Source organism: Gobius niger (assembly GCF_951799975.1).
Source record: "Gobius niger genome assembly, chromosome: 18".
In the NCBI taxonomy this organism is placed as follows: domain Eukaryota; kingdom Metazoa; phylum Chordata; class Actinopteri; order Gobiiformes; family Gobiidae; genus Gobius; species Gobius niger.
This window is the reverse complement of record NC_136869.1, coordinates 26395743-26417075: the sequence shown is the minus strand read 5'-3', so window position 1 is coordinate 26417075 and position 21333 is coordinate 26395743. Positions and strand designations below refer to the sequence as shown.

Genomic DNA, 21333 nt, shown 5'->3' with positions numbered 1-21333 from the left:
TTCAATGCATGAGGCAAATGGTGTCACAGCAGATGCTCACTGGTTTTCTGACATTCCCAACCCTCCAGATAAGCAATTTCAGAGTGTCTTTTTTATTGTAGACAGCCTTAGGCACACCTGTGAGAGGGGATGGATTCTCTGACAAAGGGGAAGTGACAGATTTGTGAGATATATTTGAGAGAAATAGGTCTATTGAGTTTATAGAAAAAACTGTTATGTCTTCACCCCATGAAAAATGAGAGCAGAAACAAAAGTGTTCCATTTTAAACTTCTGTTGATGCAAATGTGTTATGTCTCCTATGTAAACTGGCCTTATTCCAAACTGCCTTTTTGAGCTTGAACCATTTCCTCGTTGTTTAAACAAAGCATACCTGGAGTAGTGTTTTCTTTCTTTTGCCCATATCCGAGCGTGCTGATTCTGCATATTTAACGAGTGTCCCTCATATTCCTTCTAGAGTCTCCATGTTTTTAAAGGCCCTGTAGCCAGTTTTGAAATGCCAGGGACTGTGCTTCTGTGGTCACTGTGGAGCGCGGTGCTGCTCGCGACCTCTGCTGTTGAGGATGACAGCGTACGAGCAGGTAAGGCGTCCGACACATGAAGGAGCTTTTCACTGGATGACCTTATCCTCGTGTGAACTGGGCGCAGGCTGCAGCACTGCCCAGAATGACCTGGTCTACATCGTGGACGGCTCCTGGAGCGTTGGACCCGAAGACTTTGAAATCGCAAAACAGTGGCTCATCAACATCACCAGTAACTTTGACATCAGCCCTCTCTACACACAGGTGAATCAGTGCCACTTGTTTGATAGAACACAATAAGAATGTCAAACTATCTAACTTAACAGGCTCTGACTGTCTGTGCTCAAAGCTCTGTGGCTCTGTGTCCTCCAGGTGGGTGTCGTGCAGTACAGTGACACCCCGCGACTAGAGATCTCTCTGGGGAGACACCAGGGGGCAGCAGATCTCATCCAGGCCCTCGGCAGTATCGACTACATGGGAGGAAACACTCAGGTAAGACTCACCACTGATGTGCGCTTTCTGTGTACTTGATAAGGTGCCATCACCCTGAGCCAGTCCCAAGATCTGAAAAAACAAAATACAGATGTTCTATAATGGCAAAGGTCTTTTTTTTGTTTAATCTATCATCATTAAAAACAAACCTGGAGTTCTTTCATTCGACATTTTTCAGTAATACAGACATACTTCTCCAGCAAGAAGATTACAAAGCGCAACCAAGTCCTGCAGGTACTTTCTGACACATATTCTGTACCTGAAAGTAGTTGCACTTCTTAGAGAAGTTTTATCATATGGTACTTTTTACTTCTACTTGAGTAATATTATAATGAAGTAAGAAATGTATAAATCACACTTTTATGCTCAAACAGTCACTCACAGTGTAAGAAGTATTTTCCCCAGGTACTCATTTACTCCTATGTAATTATTTTTGATCACTGCTTTTTTCTTCTTCTTGAGAAAAAATATTCCAAAGTAACTTTACTCTCACACAGCTACTCTACCCACCTCTGACCTGGAGTAGAAAAATTACTTATTCATTCTTACTGCTGCCTAGAAACGGCCAATTGAATATGACCAGTCCAGCCTCTCACTTGCTACTGTCTTCACATAAACATTCATTAAAAATCTAAAACATAAGATGTCACTGATAAGGCACCCCAGAAGAAGTTTTGAAGCCCGAAACCTGCAAGATATGTCCACTTTAATGTTGACTGCATACAAAGAGAAAGAGGATGTTTGTAGGTTATAACTTAGAAAAGGGTGAAGCTGAAAGGAAAAACAGGATGCCTGATCGTGCTAGCCATAGCGTTGGTAATTGTATTTCTACTGTGTGTACAGACAGGTAGAGCCATCAAGTTTGCCGTGGAGCATCTGTTTGGCTCGTCGCAAAGAGGCAGCCAAGTGAAGAACCGCATCGCAGTGGTGGTGACCGACGGCAAGTCCCAGGATGATGTGGTACGTACTGCAGATCTCCATGCTCCGAGGTGTGGCTGTGTGGATGTGGAGTGAGGAAGAGGTTGTGGGGGCAGCTGTTGGAGCTGCCCAAATCACACTGCACCAGCCCCTATGGCTCCTCCTGCAGGTGGTGGGTCCATGGAAGGACGGCCTCACGATTCTAACCAGGCAGTCTGGTCTCTCATTCTGACCCGTCAACTAGGACCTGTTTGCATGAGAAACCCTACCAGGGGCACAAAGCCCCTGACCCAGAGCTCCCAGGATCATTCGGGTGCTCAAACCCCTACACCATGTTAAGGTGGCAGTTCGAGGAGGGGAAACTAATAAAACTTTTCATATTAGCAGGTCTTTTCTCTCCTTTAGTTGCCCTTCATTGACTACAGGTGAAGCTGAACTTCCCCTAAAATTTCACAGTCCAAACATTTAGGTATTAAATAAATTACATAATAAATTCACGAGAGTGTGTTAAATTTTTTTGAGAAGTGTTTAAGTGCAGTCTCTGTAGCTTCTGACTGGCTAACTGTGCTAACGGTGAAGCTCAGCTTCAAAGTAACACCCTCCAGCTGAATGCTGATTGGCTGCCTCCGCCTTGCCTGAAAGCTCTGCTCTTCTACTGACGCTCCTGCTCTGTGAGATTAGCATTAGCATTAGCATTAGCATTAGCATTAGCTGCTGTCACTGTGAAGCTACAAGAGCTGCTGACACCAACGTGACAGGGATGGACTTTGTTTCAGTCATGCGCGACATGTTTTATGGAAGCTTTCAAAATAATATACTTTTGTGGATAAGAGATTTCTGTGGAGAGAGTAAAAGTGTTTTCTGGTGTTAGCTCCTCCTGCTTTAGCTGCTGTTAGCCACATACAGCTACATCATGACACAAGCACAGCAGCTCAGAGTTGGTCCAAATGTGGGCCTGGTTTGTTTCTCATAGTTTGGACATGGTTTAGTTCTGGTTTACTCCCAGATTTTCTTTGTTTAGTCCGTTAGTTTTGTTTTGTTCCAGATTAAACCCTGTTAACATTGTAGCTGTTAAGCAGTTGTTGTAGGAATACTTCATTTCTGCCTAAAATTAAGCCTATTTCACATTTTTATTTTAACTGTAAGTTAAAAGTCTAAATAAATGGCGTTTGCTCAAAAGGCTGTGTTTAAAATGTGTACAATGTTGGTATAGGTTTTTGCAGGTCCTTTATAAGGTCCATATATAAAACATCATGAGCTTCCCTTGTTTGCAAGAACACCAGCCGCCACTGCCTACACATGATTCTAAACTATAAAGTTAAAGTCTAAAGGGCTGTGTTGCAGGTGGATGGGAGCGAGGCGGCGAGGGCACAGGGCATCACCTTGTTCGCCGTGGGGGTCGGGTCAGAAATCACCACGTCAGAGCTGATCACCATCGCCAACAAACCATCCAGCGCCTACGTCCTGTACGCGCAGGACTACACCAACATAGACCGCATCCGAGAGGACATGCAGCAGCGACTGTGCGAAGGTTCATTTCAGTCAGTTTGTGTTCTCACTGGGAGTCCATAATAATGCTAAATACTGGAGTTATTACTGTACTTCCATCCCAAAATCTATTCTTTTAAGCCAATTTTGGGTTCAGTCATTTTACATTTTCCTCTTTTGGACTTCTGTATAGGGCTGTTAATCATACATCTTGTTTATTGCAATTACAGCAGTCCTGATTTTAGACCCATGGGTAGATAAACACCATAATATAAGGCCTACAATCAGAATCAATCAGCAAATGTAATCCATCCTTTTTGTTTGATGTGGATTCCCATAATTATTGAGGCATTAACCATAAACAAGGTCAAAACATCTGTTCCTCTCCATTAATATGAAGCTACAGGATGTCATGATGTAATGTGAGCCTATTTACTGCCTTTTTTCTGCAGAGTCTGTGTGTCCCACTCGGATCCCTGTGCCGTCGCGTGATGAGAAAGGCTTTGAACTCCTGCTGGGCATGAACATCCCGGCCAAAGCCAAGAGCATCCCGGGATCGCTGTCCACAGAGTCGGCCTACGCTCTGAGCTCAGGCGTGGACATCACAGAGCCCACTCGGTGCGTGCCTTAGCGACTTCTCGGTTCGTAAACTCCTTGATATCATCTTAACCTTGAAGCCTCTCTGCAGGGACATCTTCCCAGAGGGCCTGCCGCCGTCTTACGTGTTCGTGGCCACCGTGCGCCTGAAGAGCGGCGGTAAGCTGACGTTTGACCTCTGGAGGGTGCTCTCCAAGACGAAGGAGGTCCAGGTGGCGGTGACTCTGAGCGGCCAGGACAAGGCGGTCGCTTTCACCACCACGGGCGTCGCAGAGCTGGAGCAGAGGGTCAGCTTTCCGACCGGCTTCCAGGTGTGACGTTGTTTTCCCTCGCTTTGTGCGGATGCTGTGTCTCAGCGAGAGTTAGCGTTTTGCTTCCCCCCTCCCCCTGCTAGGCCCTGTTTGACGGAAAGTGGCACCAGCTCAAAATTGTGGTGAGGCCTCTGCGGGTCAGCGCTTTCCTCGACGACCACCTCATTCAGGAGCACCAGCTGCAGCCCGTGGAGCCCATTTACATCAACGGATACACCCAGATCGGCAAGAAGAGCAGAGCCAATGCCACTGTCACTGTAAGAAGCCTTTAAGAGCATCAATGTTTAGAGAGGATAAGGAGGCAAAACTGTTTCCTATCATATCATAACAATAAGGTATGGTTTATCAATACCGATATCGGAAAAAAATACGTTTAGGTACTGCTGATATAGAAAAAATAAAAAAGTCTCAAATGCAGGTACCAAAACCAAACAGCTTTGATGCTGTTGGTCCAGGGACAGCATGAAAGGAAATGACTTGGGGCCTCATTTATAAAGCTTGCGACTCACAAAATTAGGCCAAAAGTTTGCATAGCCGCTTCTCTGCACCAAAGGTGGTATTTATAGAAATCAAATTGAACATGAAACATTGCGCTCCTTTATGCAAACTGTATACCTGCCGTCCAAGGTCTGCACTTCTCAGAAACACTGCAGAGAGACGAGGAGAGGAAAGAGCGAGGGGAAGCCAGTTTGAGGAAGTCAGGTTTTATCGCTTTTGAAATCATTCATTCTAACGTCATTTTCTTCAGAAAGGTAAGAGGTAAGAATTCTTTATAGCCTCATGTTTTGGTAAATTTCATACAAAAGTCAGTTTGCATTGCCTTTTATGGTCAAATGGAGGCGGGCAGAGGGCGTGTTGTGACGTCCGCAGCTTTCTGCTAAAGGGGAAATCATCGAAAGAGAGACTGCGGTCTGGTGTGCGGTCAGGTGTGTGTACTGGCACATACGCAGGGCTTTAGAACAGAATTATGCATTTTCTACGCACTTTTAAAGTCAGTCTCACGCACAGTTTTTTAAATGAGACCCCTACTTGTTTCAGCTAAAAGTTGTGGTAACACTTTATAATAATGGTACTTGAGCTCATGCAAGATTTTCATGAACTTATGTATGAACTAATGTATGATTTCATGATACATTCTTCATGCATTACTAAATCATGACGTCTCAGGAACAAACATGATCACATGTTGGTTCATGGACGACTTCATCTCTGAATTAAACGTGTAACTACTGTAATGAATGTACATGAAAATCTTAATAATTCATCAGGATCATGAGGATCACATAAGAATAACATGAATTCAATAAAACGGCAATGAATTGACAAAATAATCAACCAATCAGGATCATGAGGATCAAACATGAACATCATGACTCATATGGAGGAAATCTACCTGCAAATGATGTCCCCTCAGCTAAAGTGGTGCATTACTTTAAACTTTTTAACCTGTTAAAGACCATATGCCCTGACGAAGAAGAAATGATTTCTGGATTGTTTTTTGGTTGTTGTTTTTTTTCAATTTTAATTTTTGTGTGAAAAACACAGTTAAAAAACTTTTGTAACAAATTATTACAATTAATTGTAATAATTGCCGTAAATTGTGTCCTATAAAGTTATACTTTGTGTTTTTGCCCATAATTTGCAAGTAAATTTCCTCCATATGAGTCATGATGTTCCTGTATGATCCTCATGATCCTGATTGGTTGATTATTTTGTCATTTCGTTGCCGTTTTTTTTTAATTCATGGTGTTCTTATGTGATCCTCATGATCATGATCATGATGAATGACTAAGATTTTCATGTACATTCATTACAGTAGTTACACGTTTAATTCAGGGTCAATTCAAGTCACCAATGAACCAACATGTGATCATGTTTGTCCATTTTTCACACATTTCTTGACATTGGAGATAAACCGTTCTGTTTTCTGCTTCTGGTTGGTATCAAAATAAATATATAATTCAGGTATCGGTATCGGAAACCAAGTATCGCAAAAGTACTGGAACCGTAAAATAAAAAGTAATGGTACGCAGCGCTACATAACATCATAACATATATGAACAATTCTCAGATCATGTCATAGCTAGCACTGCTTTCATTTCACATTTTTATTCAAATCATGTTATTTTCCAACTGTTTTTTTTGGGGCATTCGACTCTTATTCCAACTTCACGTGTTGAAATAGAGCTTACATGTATAAAACACACAAACAAAGCACGAGGTCAGCCTCAAATCCAGCTGACAGAGACTTGTGCTGTGCAGGTGGACATCCAGAAGCTGCGTCTGTACTGTGACCCAGAGCACAGTGAGAGAGAGACGGCCTGTGAGATCTACTCTGTGGTAAACACTGCTACACAAAGTCACGATGGTCCAATATGTGGGACTGATGACTAACTGTTTGTGCTTTTCCTCTTCGGTCACGTGAAGGATGACCCCAGGGTAAGTGCGAGACCATTATTGTTTTGTTGTTTTCAAAATGCTACGAAAATATGATGTCCACCTATGGATGGGAGCAAAGTCTACGTCACTGAGAAGGTTAGCGCCCCCTGCGGGTGAAACAGAAGCCCTCGTCCATTGGCAGGGAAGAAATGTGTTCATAGAGGTGACGTTATGGCTTTTCAAACTGAGCTGAACTCGCTGTGATCATTACATCAGTCACATTTGCTTGATTCGCTTATATAATTACAGCTACAGCTTTTGTTGTGTCTCTTTTATATTGTTATTGAATGAAATGTCTGCAGCCGACAATGTAGTTCTGTATGTTGTGAGAGCTAAATATGCTTGGTACATTCTCAAATCTGCTGCTGTGGTAATGTGTGTTTAAGACCCAGAGAATCATAAAGGCCTTATGCTGAGGACGTTTAATAACGACTTCTTTACCGATTAATCAGGTCACAAAGGGCTGATACAGGGAGCAGTGCTCGATGAACTCTGTCGCTGTATTAATTCTCCTTTTGTTTTCACCCAGAGGGGGCGGGGCCTCAGCAAAAGTGTGCAGATGTTGCTCCTATCTATGACTGCTATATGGATCACTATGTCTCTGTGTGGTTAAAACTCTGTCCTTCTGTCATAATGCCTCTGTGCTGCCCTGTCCTCAGTGTCCTTTGAACCGGACCACCTCAGTGGAGCCGGATGACTGTAACTGTGTGGTGGGCGCTGCAGGGCCGCGCGGGCCCCCAGGACGCATGGTAACTCCATGCAGCTGCTCCTTATCAGTATACTCCTATATTTACTCTGTGCCCTCAATGAAAGGGAAAACAGGCCGATCTGATGTGGAAATGTGGCTATTTGGCCAATCTGTATTTTGGTGACCTCACTGTAATACCACACACTTCACACATGCTCTGCTTAGATTCCACTAAATATATCTTCCATACATACACTGCAGCAACACTAGTGCCCCCCGCCTGGCTCCTCAGGTGATGAGTCTTGTGTGTGCAGGGTTTCCGAGGGGAGAAAGGCCGGGAGGGCCCCCCTGGCCCTGATGGGAAACCTGTAAGTTCACCCTCTCTTCTTTTTTTGTCATTTCCATTTCCAAGGGAAAAATCATGACTTTGTGGCATGTTTGTGCAGGGCAAGGACGGAAAAGTGGGGGATCCTGGGACACCTGGAGCACCTGGGAACAAGGTCATATCACTTTCCTCAACATAGTCCCTCCCCAAAACTAAAATCAGTTTTGTTATAACTGCAACAAGTAGCACACACTACTTTGAGTGTAAAAATACAGACTCACCGCTTTACCAGAGATCGAGTCTGATAAGAGTCGACATTAACTACATTTCCACAGCAGAACATACGCGAGCAAACAGGAAGCAGAGTAAACAAATCACAAAACTCTCCTACTGTCGATGTGCTTTTGGTCATTTACCGCCGATTAGTAAAAAGCTGTCTCTCCTGTGCGCCGCCCGGAGATTGTTACTGAGGGACTTCCACATCCGAACAACACGTGACCGCAAATAAACAAACTCAAATCCATTTGAGTTTGGCAGCAGCTGCAAAAGCCACGCCCTTTCCAGACTGATATTCCTGTGAATAAAATATACAGGATGTTCACTTCAGCACTATTTGTATTACAAGAAGTTAATCCGAGTCATGTCTGGTCTGAACTGAACAGGGTGAACCAGGGCCCCCAGGACTACAAGGAGAGTCCGGCTCTAAAGGCGTCCAGGTAAGTTTAGAGAACATCAGTCATCCATTATTATTGTGTGTCAATAAAGCTCAATGTGATCCTAGGGAGACCCAGGGGAACCAGGTCTGCCCGGAGAGCTGGGACCAAGTGGATTTAAGGTAACAGCAAAACCAATCTCTGCCAACTTTAATATGACCAGCAGGTTTGAAGTTGTGTGTAATAAGTTCGCTGTTTAAGCAGGGACTGTGTCAAAGACTTTTCATACTTCTCAACCGTGTACAGTCATACAAAATTTGGTTTACCCAGCCGTTTTTCTATATTTATATTTAGAGGAGGAATGACCTACTTACAGCAATAGGCAGATGTTACCAGGAAGCTCATTTATTCAGTTATGTTGAAATCGGTGAATGTCATTGTGTAAAACTGTCCAAATCCTTGTTCCTGAAACTTTTGCACTTTTTTCCCCACATTCTTTGACCTTTTGAGAACCACCACCAGGCCTGGATCAAGATCGAAGTCAAACCCAGTCTTCTAAATGATTGAATGAAAGTTTTTGACGCATTTTAAAGCGCTTTTCCCCGCCTCTGTGTAGGGTATCCCTGGTGAGAGAGGGGAGACAGGGCCTCCCGGCGAACCTGGAGCGACCGTAAGACCCCATTCACCAGCTCACGCCCAGTTCAGTGTGTTCATGTGTTCACTGTGACGCCGGTGGGTTTACTGTGTGTCTGTGCACAGGGAGACCCGGGACCGGTGGGGAAAGGTGGACAGGCGGGACCCCCAGGCCTAAAGGTCAGTCTCAGATGTAATCAGAATCAGAATAGTTTTTATTACCATGGTAGCAGGTTCACAAACTAGGATTTTTTTCTTCATGCAACACATAACACAGAATTTAGATAAAAATAAGCTTTAAAATATAAGGCTATAGGGGCCTGCATAAAGCATACTGTTCAAGTGGCGGGATCTATGGGTCTGGATAGATTGTAGCCTCCTGCCTGAGGGGAGAGGAGTGAATAGTCCGGGTCCGGGGTGAGAAGAGTCAGCAGTGATCCGACCCACACGCCTTCTGGAGGTGACCAGGACTTGTAGAGATGGAGCTCACAGCCAATCACCCTCTCAGCAGCAGCACAATGCGCTGCAGTCGGTGCTTGTCCCGCCGGGGAACCACACGGTGATGGAGGAGGTGAGGATGGACCACACGGGGATGGAGGAGGTGAGGATGGACCACACGGTGATGGAGGAGGTGAGGATGGACCACACGGTGATGGAGGAGGAGAGGATGGACTCTATGATGGCCGTGTAGAACTGCACCAGCATCTTGGTCGGCAGCTTAAGTTTCCTCAGTTGATGTCCTTGAGGTGGGGCAGGACTGAGCCCTCAAAAGACTTCATGACCACAGCCTGTAGTCACTAAGTAAGGAACAGGGACGATGGTGGACGTTTTGAAGCAGGACGGTACATGGTATGACTCCAGGGAAGTGTTGAAAATGTCTGTGAAGACGGGAGCCAGCTGTGTTTCATCCGGGGGCATTCCGCGGTTTCAGCTTCAGGAATTGCCAACGCACTTCCTCCTCACTGATGGAGTAATGTACAGTAAAAAAAAGGAGACATTTATGGTTCAGCAACATCTCAACATGCAAACAATTGTAAAGTAAAAAGTCCCATCGATTTCTTTCATAGACATAAAAAAAGTTGGTATCTTGCCAGTGCAAAAAGGGCCTCGCTGAGGAAACATAGACTAAGGCGTGCTGTGCTACAAGCAGTGCCACCTCTCCCTCTTCACTCTCTTCTTTGCAGTAACATCGCGCTTCTTATTAAGCAAATTACAAACTCTCCCACTGAGTTAAACACTGTCATGTCTGAGAAAGGTCCCAAGTGCTTGAGGTCTCCACGCCGCAGAAACGTGGTCAAAACACCAGACCCCACACCCCTCTGCCACCCACAGTAGCAGAAAATGGTACGGTCTGTCTGAGGAAAAGGTCGGGGGGATGGAGCCTGTTCAGTCACTCACTGCACCAGGTATGAAGCTGAAGTTTGCACAGAGCGTCCCTCGACTGCGCAAACGTCTAGTCTACAGTCTATATTTAGAGACACAAGAGTGGGCGACTTTAAAGGCACGATGGAGGCTAGTAAGCTATGTGAGTCAGTACTTAGAGGCCCATACCAGTTCTTCTGATTACAACAATGAATGAGCAAGCCACTGAATTTATATTTTTTTATTTTTTTTTGTTATTTCAGGCAAAACACAAAACAAAACCAACAACAACCTTAATTTCAACATAAAAAGCAAGCTCCAATTTTGCCTGAAAGGAGGTGGGAAGAAAAAACATTTTTAATCCCACTCCCATTTCACATTCTCCGTTACATCTTCATTTAATTAAAAGCAATGGTAAGGAAACAAAAGCACACATCAACACTATTAGACAACATATGAATGTAACATTTAAGACCCATATAGATCTGTCTATATAGTGACCAGGGGTCTCATTTCTAAAGCTTGCTACGCACAAAACTTTGCATAGCAGCTCCTCTGTTCCAAAGGTGCAATTTATAGAAACTAAACTGAACATGAAACATTGCGCACCATCACTTGAGAGACGAGGAGAGGAAAGAGGAAAGAGCAAAGAGCATAGAGCATAGAGCGAGGGGAAGCCAGTTTGAGGAAGTCATGATTTGTCACTTTTGAAATACAGTTGTTCATTTGAACTTTATTTTCTTCAGAAATGACGAAGATAAGAATGAAATGAGATTGAGCATATTCCCACCACATTTGTGCAAAACATGTAATGTACAGCAGGAACCATATGTTCCTGCTTTACGTCACTGTCTGACTTTAAACCAGAATTAACAGGTCATGTCTCTGGCAGGCTACTTAAACTAGCGATCATCTTCATAATTACATTTACAGTGCAATCCCTGCAAAGTGTTTAGGTTTAGTAGGTCAACAGAAGATCAGTACGATGGACGATGATATCGTCTATTGGAACAACCCAACCCAGACCCAATGTTTATATAACAGTTTAAATCTGTGGATAGTTTGAGTTGAGCATTGCTTGAGTTGCATATCCAGTTTGTTCCAAAGTTGTAACTCTTCCGAGTGGATTGAGCTATTGGCAATGTAAATTATTAGAATGTTATTAGAATGTTAGTTGTGCTGCCAATCAACTTTTCGCTTAATGAATGACCCTCTTAATATTATGCTAAAGTCCATGGGAAAAATGAATAGGAATTTAACCCCATCAAAAATGTACATAAACAAAAAAAAGGAGACACTATAAATTTAAAGCTAGTGCTCTATCCATGATTCTGATTTCACTCCCAAATTACTGGCAAGAATTTCTTTTCTAATAAACATGTCTGTTTACTATTTTATTACTATTGTTTTAAATAGCCTCTTTTTTATTAACCTGCAGCGTCTTCGTCATTGTGTCGGTTCGAGTCTGTATTAATCAAACATGTAAAATATGTCGTAAATGGTCTCTGAAGAGCTTATCCCAGTGCATTCATCTGCGGAGAGGAGCCCACATCTAACAGACCATTCAGGACCTTCCCGACACGCTGACAATTACAACGCCGTGTCCTGCATTGTCCTCTGGTAAAGCCGACTTGTCTGTCTAATTAAGGGCCCGCTCTTGTGGTCGACCCGCACTCCTCTGTATGTGCCATGTGGCCAGACGCTTCAAATAAAAAGCTGCTCCTCCCAGTCTGTCCCGGCTGACCCGCTAACGGCATTGTTCAGAATATTAGGCATGTATATTTCAATCTTTAGGTCAAAGTAAAGTTCAACCTCAAGTCAGGGTCAGGTTGTGGGTTTTGAAGGCCCTTTATCTTCTGCTGCTTGACTTTTTGAGCCGGCTCCTACTGCAAAAGTTTGTCCTCCATTTGAACTTGTTCCTCTGTAAACGGATGTAGCATTAGTTATGCAGCTTCGCCTACACGACGTCCCCAAGACATGTTTCCCCTTGTGGGACGTTAATCTTGATATTTATGAGTCACTTTCTCCAGTTGGTTTCCTGCATCAGCCATAACACACGGCTTTATGCAAATGCAAACATTTTCATTGTGCAGGTGGTGTGTTTTAGAACAAATTTGGGTTCTAAGTTTTGTGAGCTGAATCCAAAAATCATATTGATCATTTCTCCCCCTCAGTCATATGTTGCTCAAGGGTATTATTGTCTTCATAATGTGTTTGTCCTGGAGCAGGTCTGTCCACAGTTTGGGGGAGACTGGGGCTTGTTGGAACATCGTTTACATTTGTGCAGATATTTTGGAAGCGGCTGAGCTTACAATCGAGCGTATGTTGGTGACGTTTTAAGTTTAGAAATAAAACAGACACTTTTATTATTTGATACGTAAGTTCACTTCTTTGAAAAATGTTGTTGAAAGTGGCCCCATGGCTGAGGTTGTTTTTTACAGAACTACAGAAAGTCAAAATCACGGCCTCAAGGAATACAGAGATTGGAAAATCACTCAAAAACCTGACCTGATACAGAAAAATGAATGTTATTTTCATATTTTGCATTGCAAAATTGTTCAATATCAGAATTTTAGACTCCTCACGAAAAGTATTTTTTGCACCCCTGTGTTATAAACTAACTAGTATTTATATTCATGTTGTAAATCCTGATGCACTAGTACTAAATGGAACATTTTTCTTCCTCAGGGGCTGAAAGGTGACCCTGGACCTATCGGTCCAACTGGACTTCAAGGGGATCTGGTAAATTTGATTGTCCACTCTCATTACAGCTCCTTCTGCAGATAAGTCACTGATGTTACTCTGTTTGTTAAAACACAAGGGTTTCCAAATATCAAAGGAAAGCTGCATGTCAGCAGTGGTCAGGCATCCAGGTCTTAAAAGACAAGAAAAGCATGTTCTATTTACACAAATGTTTCAGAATTGGCCTGTTCATAGTTCTTTAATTACAAACAGCGGCCAGACTTAATGTACAGGACTCGGTATTAAAGGATAAGAAACAAATGCTCTTTGTGTGCACAGAAACATTCCCCGACAATGCTGGCTCTGGCTGGCAGCGCTGAATGAAGTGGTTTCATGTTTATGTGGATCCTCTGTGTACTGTTCAAGTCGTTATGTTCACACCCAGTCTGTGTACAGGCACTCATTAAAGCAGCAGCGGTCACCAGCGCATGGCCTGAGCCAGTCCTGCGTTCTGATAAGTGCAGTAGGCTGTGTCAGCTAAAGTCACTTCCATACAGGAGCAGAGTGATGCAGGTGGAGATACTGTTGGAAGGAGAGAAGGAAGGTGTAGACAGGGCAGAGTAGTTGTAATGTACAGTACAAATGCAAAAGCAAAAGCTTCATTGATGTGACTAATGTCGATGATTTATGCATGGAATAAAATACTTGATACTGTATAAATATTAAAGGTGTTGCTCTGTCCAAAGGGTGAGCCGGGAGCTGTGGGTGTGCCAGGTCCCATAGGTGCCCCGGTATGTTCACTCTCCATAATCCTTGTTCAAATGTGCATGGTGTATGTTTCTGACAGTTCTTCTCTTTGTTTCAGGGAGACAGAGGCATACCTGGACCTCCAGGGCCCACTGGTGTTAAAGGCATAGTGGTATGTGTTCTTGTGTAATGTAGTATATTTATAACTACAGCGAAGGTAGAGAAAACCTAAATACTGTATATATTCTGAATTGTAACAGGGAGGTCAGGTGTTGGTTTTATTTTCTGTATGTGAAGCTATATCTATGGTACTGCTCTAGCTCAGTTAATTCCACTCTTTTTCAACAGGGAACACAAGGCCCCCAAGGACCACCAGGAGAATCTGGCCCAGAAGGCCCCATGGTAGGTTCTATCGTTGTATTTGAAGCTTAAACTCTTCAACCCCAACCGTCATCCAAAGTGATGAACGGCCTTCCCAGAATATGTATGAAACAAAAACCTTAGGAGCTAAAACTGATCCCTGAGGGACCCTTGTATGGATTGTGCTTTTGTCAAATGTGTACCTCCGAATGAAACGTTTGATAGTGATACAGTCTCTTGTTTTCTGGTCATCAGGGAAAGTCTGGAGATCCAGGTGCAGCAGGATCTTTGGGTCTGCCTGGAGAAAAGGTAAATAAAAACATGACTTTTACAATTGTAAAGATGTTTGGGCGATCATTTGGCTCCCATGGTTATTGGGCACTTCTGTTCTCAGTATTGTTATCGATCTGATGTTAGTCTGTTTACTGTCACAATGCAGCTCAACTATTTGACAACGTAGACATTTTTCATTTAAATGGAAAGTCATTGTGACCTTTACAGGGATGTTCCGGTGAGCCCGGTGCTCCAGGCCTGCCCGGTAAAGTGGGGCTGCCGGGAATCAAAGGTCACAAGGTGAGTGCAGAGGCTAAACATGTGTGCACGTGTGGCCAACTGTGTTTTTAGGCAAACATAGAGTTCCACATTTTAACAAGTCACTCTTTCTGGAATCTCAACAATATGCACATGGGGACCACACATTGTAATATACTGTTGTACACACAGGAGGAGAACACAATATAGTGACAGCAGAGCACTTCAGTGTACACAGAATTCAGAGTAAAGTGAACTGCCGAGGGACGAGAGAACACTGGCCTATAAAGAGTTTGGACATGTTAGAGTGCTCGATGATGATGAAATGTCAAATGTATGGTTTTGTTATTTTCAGGGACATGTCGGGGAAACAGGATGCAAAGGCACACAGGTATTCTCTATTCTGTCTTTTTCCACAGTCATGAATTCCTCCACATTTATATGGTTCTACTCAAATATATCCTTAGTCCTGAAATAGGCTCAGTGAGGTCAATTCCCAGTCCACTGAATGTTAAAGGAATAGTGTTGGTCCATGTACGGAGCCCTGTGGTACCACTTACTTCTAATCAAATCAATCGTGACCCAGAGATGAGTTATTTTTCTGTTGTGTGGTTTTCAGGGGGAGCGAGGCAATGATGGAGATCCTGGTGACCCTGGCCTCACTGTAAGTATGGACACTCTAAACCTGACACCCTCCTAGTGTTCGAAATGATCACCTTCCACATCAAAATCACTCTCACTTAGGCATGGCCTTTTAAAGCTGATGTACTTGTGTGTTGTTGTTGTTGTCAGGCTGATGTACTTGTGTGTTGTTGTTGTTGTTGTTGTCAGGCTGATGTACTTGTGTGTTGTTGTTGTTGTCAGGCTGATGTACTTGTGTGTTGTTGTTGTTGTCAGGCTGATGTACTTGTGTGTTGTTGTTGTTGTTGTCAGGGTGAAGTGGGCCCCGTAGGAAGGAAAGGAGAGGTTTGTGTCGTTTACTCTGAATATAGTATCATTACATGTCACCATTAGTCCTCACCACTAGCTATGGGCTCCTCAGAGAGGTTACCCCGGATACATGGGCCCCAGTGGAGCTGTGGGGGCCAAAGGAGACTCTGGCCACACAGGGGCTGTGGGCCCCAGAGGTTTTCCAGGCCTTGATGGACCCTCAGGTCAGCCTGGACAGCAGGGACAGCCCGGATACCCTGGAAAACCAGTGAGTGCCTCTCCTCCTTAACAATGCGATGCACTGTTCCACATCAGTGACGCTTTGGTGTTTTTAGGGCAAACCACCAACAGATGACCTTCTGCTGAAGCTCTGCACCCAGGCTCTGCGCAGTGAGGACATATTATTACCAGATAGGATCATCTCTCTCTTAGTGACTACTTTTATTGAGTAGTTTCCGTCAGACACTTGGAATATCATTGGAACATCATAACTTGCAACATTAATAAGCAGTGTGTTTGTCTGTAGGCCAGCTGCCCATGCTGCTGCGGACCGTCAGCCCCCCAAACAGATGTGCCCCCTGTATGAGCGTGAAGGGACCAGTGGGAGAGCCTGGCACACCAGGTCCCAAAGGCTCTATGGGAGCACCGGGGTACCCTGGCGCAAACGGAGCTACAGGTTACCCTGGTCCTACAGGCAGGCAAGGAGATCCAGGCCTTAAAGGTTTGACTATTTTAATTATTTAAATTAATTATATGGTTAGAACTAGAAAAGCATTCTAGAGGCAGCAGTGGCATCAGAGTTGATTGTTTTCAGTCATAATTTGATTTATATAATATAATGTCACACTCCAGAGTCTCTCTAGACCAGTGGATTCTATTCAGGGGGGCGGGCCTCCCCAGGGGGGGCCCACGGCTTTGTCACAGTCAGAGTGTCACGTCATAAGTGATATTATTTCAGCAAATGTAATGGTTAAAAATCATCCAATATGACTGACAAAGGAGAACAGTTACATAAAACACTCACATATCCTTGTAAATACTTAAATAAATGCTTTTTAGCAATTATTTTTACATTTGGCACATTTATGGGGGTACGGCCTGACTAGAGCATTCGCAGGGGTGGCTTCAAGGAATAAAGGATGGGAACCACTGCTCTAGACAGTGTAACGGTCTCTGCCGTTTATTTGCAACACTGTTTGAAACGCTGTAATGTCTCCAGGTGATATCGGACCTAAAGGGCAGAAGGGCAATAAAGGAGAAGGACACCAAGGGCCCCCAGGAGAACCCGGACAGCCAGGTATGTACACCTGACTAAAACCTAGTTTACCAGGAAATAAGAAAATATGCACTTCACACTTTTTATAGTTCCTATGGTTGTCAGGACACTGCACATAATCTGAAATTGCACAAAATGATTGCACTAACTTCTTTTACTACAGGCCCTCGAGGTCTTCGAGGCTTTGAGGGAGCTGGTCATCCAGGAAGCCCTGGTGCTCCAGGAAAGCAGGGAGCCCCCGGATATCCTGGAAAACGTGGAGGGCCCGGTCTGCCAGGGGTCTGCGATGTGTCCATGTGCTACCAAAGCTACAACCTCAGGGACCACTACAGCAAGGGCCCCAGCGAGTGACCTCAAGGGGGCAGAGACACTATCACAGACAGAGGCATCACTGCTGTGTGCAGGCTGGCTTTCCACCCCAAACACGGAATGTCTTTTCTACGCTGACAACAGCACGGGGACAACGCAGTACTCCAAGGACGTGTGATGGAGCAGGCCTATTCAAGCCAGAAAAATGAAGTTTGATTTATTTTTGTAGTTTTTGTTTTCTACTTTTCCAGTACAACCTACAACAGCACCAGATTGTCTCATTTATTTGACTTTCACAGTACGTTGGTCCATGCCCGTCAGTCCCATCATGTCCCATGTTGTATTGACACTGCTTTGGCTCTGCAGATACTGAGAACAGCTTCAAGCAGCTGCAGACAAAAGACACTACACAGGCACCAAAGTCCTCTCCATCTCAGACACACAGTTTCATGGTCATTTCAAATGTTGAAGAGCGCATTATCCACGATGCAGTGAGCGGCTGCTGACATTCTTGAGTCATTTGGACGATTTATTATTGTGCCCTGTGCATAGGACATCTAGAACTGGAGGGCACAAACATCATGTGACTGAGTGACTCTACATCACTGCACTCAAAGATGACTTGTGGAGTGGAAGAAAACGTATGGACTCTAATGGTTTTCATGTACTTGCATATATTTGCATCCATGTTCATGTGACTCAATGATAGGGCTGGGTATCATTAAACAACACCAGTTTGGTATCGGGAGAAAGGTTTAGGTACTGCTGGTATTGAAAATCCTTATTTTTGCCACATTATTGTTCTGTTTTCTGGTTCTAGATGTGTCGAAACAGTATCGAAACCAATATCATTCTTGCATCTGTATCAAAAACCAAGTGCCGTTAACATACTGGTGTCCAAAATAATGTAACCGTACCCAGGCCTGCTCAATAGTTCTGACGACAAAGTGTGATTCTCGCGTGGTCGGGTGTTTCTACATAACATTTCTTGGTGAAACTCTTCTCTCTGGCGCTGTTTTAGCAGTTTGCCAGTCGCTATCATTGTTTACACTTTTGTTTTGAACTCCTTCCTCCATCACAGCAGAGACAGATGTACGCCCTCTGCTGGCCTTTTGCTTAACTACATTCTATAACATTTGAAGTTGTTGTGGTATTTTCTATGTAGATACATGCATTAAGTGACTGTGTAAAAATACCAAACAGGTCCAAAAGTATTTTCCAAAGCACATTTCTTTTGCAATCTACCCATTATCTTTTATTTGACTGAATCGTTTACAAAATAAAATAAAAGGTTTGGATGCAGCGAAATGTTGACCTCCATTTTCCCTGCGACGCTGGGGCCGGGACAACACAACAGTCCCGTCACACAGAGGCAAATGTGAGGAAGCACGTAGGCCTACTGTACATGTGGGTGAGGCCGGCTTCCCAGCTGCTGATGAGTTACTGAACGCTCTGACGGGGAAGGGGAGTGCGTGGATACTCCTGTCGTCCTAATGAGTAATAAGTACGTACCATCATTTTGTTTTTTAATAAACAACTCAATTATTATACAAAACATTATTCCCGGCGTCTGACTTGCCCAGTTCAGAATGTGACTGAGTAGAAATAAAGTGCGGACACTGTGTTGATTTTGACGACATACCTTTTGACCAAAATGTCTTTTCCTTTTAGTCACGATTTTAGACAAATAAATCTCTTCAATGTTGGTCTATAGTCGACTAAATCTAAAGGTAATATCTGTCAACTTTACATGAATAATCTTTAGTATAATCCTATTTAACCTCTTAACCTCCGCCTTAACCGAGCACAAAAGAACTGTTACAAAAAAGTGACAACAAGAAAAGCGATGGATGAAAAAGTTACAACAACACAGCGACAATGCGAGGAAAATCTGTAGATCCGCTGTGTAGGTCTTAGCTTTCAAATGAGGCGTTCCACCGGCCTATAGGCTGTAACCTCAGGTCAAGAAGCTCTTAGATTTGGGTACAGCTGAACTGAAAATGTGCTTGGTTAAGGTCCGGAGCGGTTGGATATGAGGCTCCTTCAAACTGTCATCTTAATAAGTTTGGATAATTTTAGTCTCTTTTCATTCTTATTTCGTCATGTTTTAGTCGACGAATGAAAAATCCAAAAAAGAATAAGTCTTTGGGCCACAGGGAGCAGGTCTGGGGGCCTGTACGTACACCCAATCATAATTTATGAGTAAAAAATGCATTGTTTCCAGCATGAACCGGCGTCCACTCCCCTGTTGAGGTTGTAAGGGAGTTAGGGAAAATTTGGGGTTTGTATTCTTTGTATTATTAATACTAGACATAATGCGGTAATATTAATATTATTAATACTAGACATAATGCGGTCAGTAACTCTTGTTACTAATAAGCATCACTCATTAATGGCATTAACAGTCTGGCTCTGACTACCCAGACTGTTTATGGTCAGTTTGTGCGCTTCTTTCTTTCCTATGTTTGTGTTTTTCTTCTTCTGTTTTTACACATATAGTGGAGCAAGACGAATGGAGCATGTGTGGGCGTTTATGCGTAGGTGCGACAGAGGGGATTTTTTTTTCTTTTAATAAACATCATCTGTATACAACTTACAATTTCAAAAGTCACTTTAATAAAGATAACTTGAAAAGATGTTTTAGTCGACAAAACGGTCTGGATCTTTTAGACGTAGTTTTAGTCTCAACACAACTTTTTCTACTTTATTGCCTTTGGACACAGAAACAGACCATTTACATTAAAACAAACAAAATAGAATGCTGAGACTCAAAATCAAAATAATAATGCAGAAATGTAGAAAAGAGGAACATAAAATAGTAATAATAGGAAGTAGCAATAAATGGTAAGGTTCAATACTTGAATTAAAAAAAAAAAAACATAACATACATCACCAACAGAAGATTTTTGACACACGTGACCATCTTCTTAAAAAAACATCCATTTTAAGTTGTAATCGAGTCGTTCATCCTTCCATCAAATAAACATGGTGTGACTTTTGTGTCCATTGTGAAACTCTGGGTGGAGATGATGATAGTTTTTCTCCCCACCCTCAACAAGACATGTAGAATGTAGCGCTGAGCGTCATTAAAGGCACACTGCGTAACATTTTGGACTAAACTGTAGCCATCAGTACAAAACACGCTCCTAATGACCAGCTCGACAGAAAATGCTACTTCTGCAGTGAGAAATCAAAGAATGTATTTGGATGGGAACCTAGCCTGTTTAAATCTCAAATTCTGCTGACTTTAGTCGACATCTCCATGGAGACGAGCTGGAGACGTACCCACTCCCGGTAAAGTTATGTCATGTCTTAGGAGAGCTGAGGTATTTGAGGTATTTTTCCATGCTGAAAATATCTGTCATAAAATAAAGGCTTGTATTTCAATTTTTTGGGGTAAAAATTCTACGCGGTGTAGCTTTAAGTATGCTGGGATATACATCTAAAATGAACAGGAGGGGATCCAATGGGAGATCTGTTCATAAAAAAAAACCAGAAAATCCTTTTTGTTGTATTTTCCCAAAACATTTTCATTTCAGAAAATATGTGCGAGATCTCCAAACCAAGTCACACTTCCAGTCAAACTCTCTCCAATTTTGGCTATTTATCCCTTCATGACATTAGGAGTCACTTTCCACCATGAATCATCTGCTATAATTACATTCATCTCCAGTTCCTCACACAACTTTTAATTCAGTTTTAGTCTCACTGTAGTCAGCAAAAAAATCACTTTGACTAAACCTGATGATGAAATATTTTAGTTTACGAAATCAGCACTGCACCCAGCCTAAAATGTAATGAGGTAAAAGTATTATGAAATAAGAGTATCTGAGTACTTTTGCCACTCCCCGTGTGTGTTTTTCAGTTCCCATCCTTAAAGATCACTGATGGGGCCATGTTTTCACACTAGCACAGAATGCGAGTGTGCAGATGAGCCACACTTCCTTCCTCCTCTGACTGACTTCTATGAAGGGATTGAGTCACGTCTCAGAACGTAGCCTGCGTGAGGACCGAGCTGGACCGAGAGTTACCGACTGTCCTCCTATCCGACAGCCTTGATGCAAACCGCGGAG

General features: G+C 43.2%; 1 protein-coding gene across 1 annotated transcript; it reads left to right on the top strand.

Moving 5' to 3' along the window:
* Positions 1-494: 494 nt before the first annotated feature.
* Positions 495-17666, top strand: LOC306977828 (uncharacterized protein; the record flags this gene model as incomplete). Its single annotated transcript, XM_079576268.1, has 32 exons — positions 495-579; positions 647-783; positions 892-1011; positions 1855-1971; positions 3274-3460; positions 3870-4035; positions 4106-4325; positions 4409-4582; positions 6588-6665; positions 6753-6784; positions 7294-7315; positions 7424-7513; positions 7767-7820; positions 7899-7952; positions 8440-8493; positions 8559-8612; positions 9047-9100; positions 9190-9243; positions 13114-13167; positions 13854-13898; positions 13973-14026; positions 14203-14256; positions 14470-14523; positions 14716-14787; positions 15101-15136; positions 15365-15409; positions 15679-15711; positions 15788-15943; positions 16011-16065; positions 16202-16396; positions 16895-16972; positions 17115-17666. The coding sequence occupies 32 exons, from the start codon at positions 495-497 to the stop codon at positions 17300-17302; spliced, it is 2871 nt and encodes a 956-aa protein (XP_079432394.1). The 3' UTR covers positions 17303-17666.
* Between the last annotated feature and the right edge of the window lie 3667 nt (positions 17667-21333).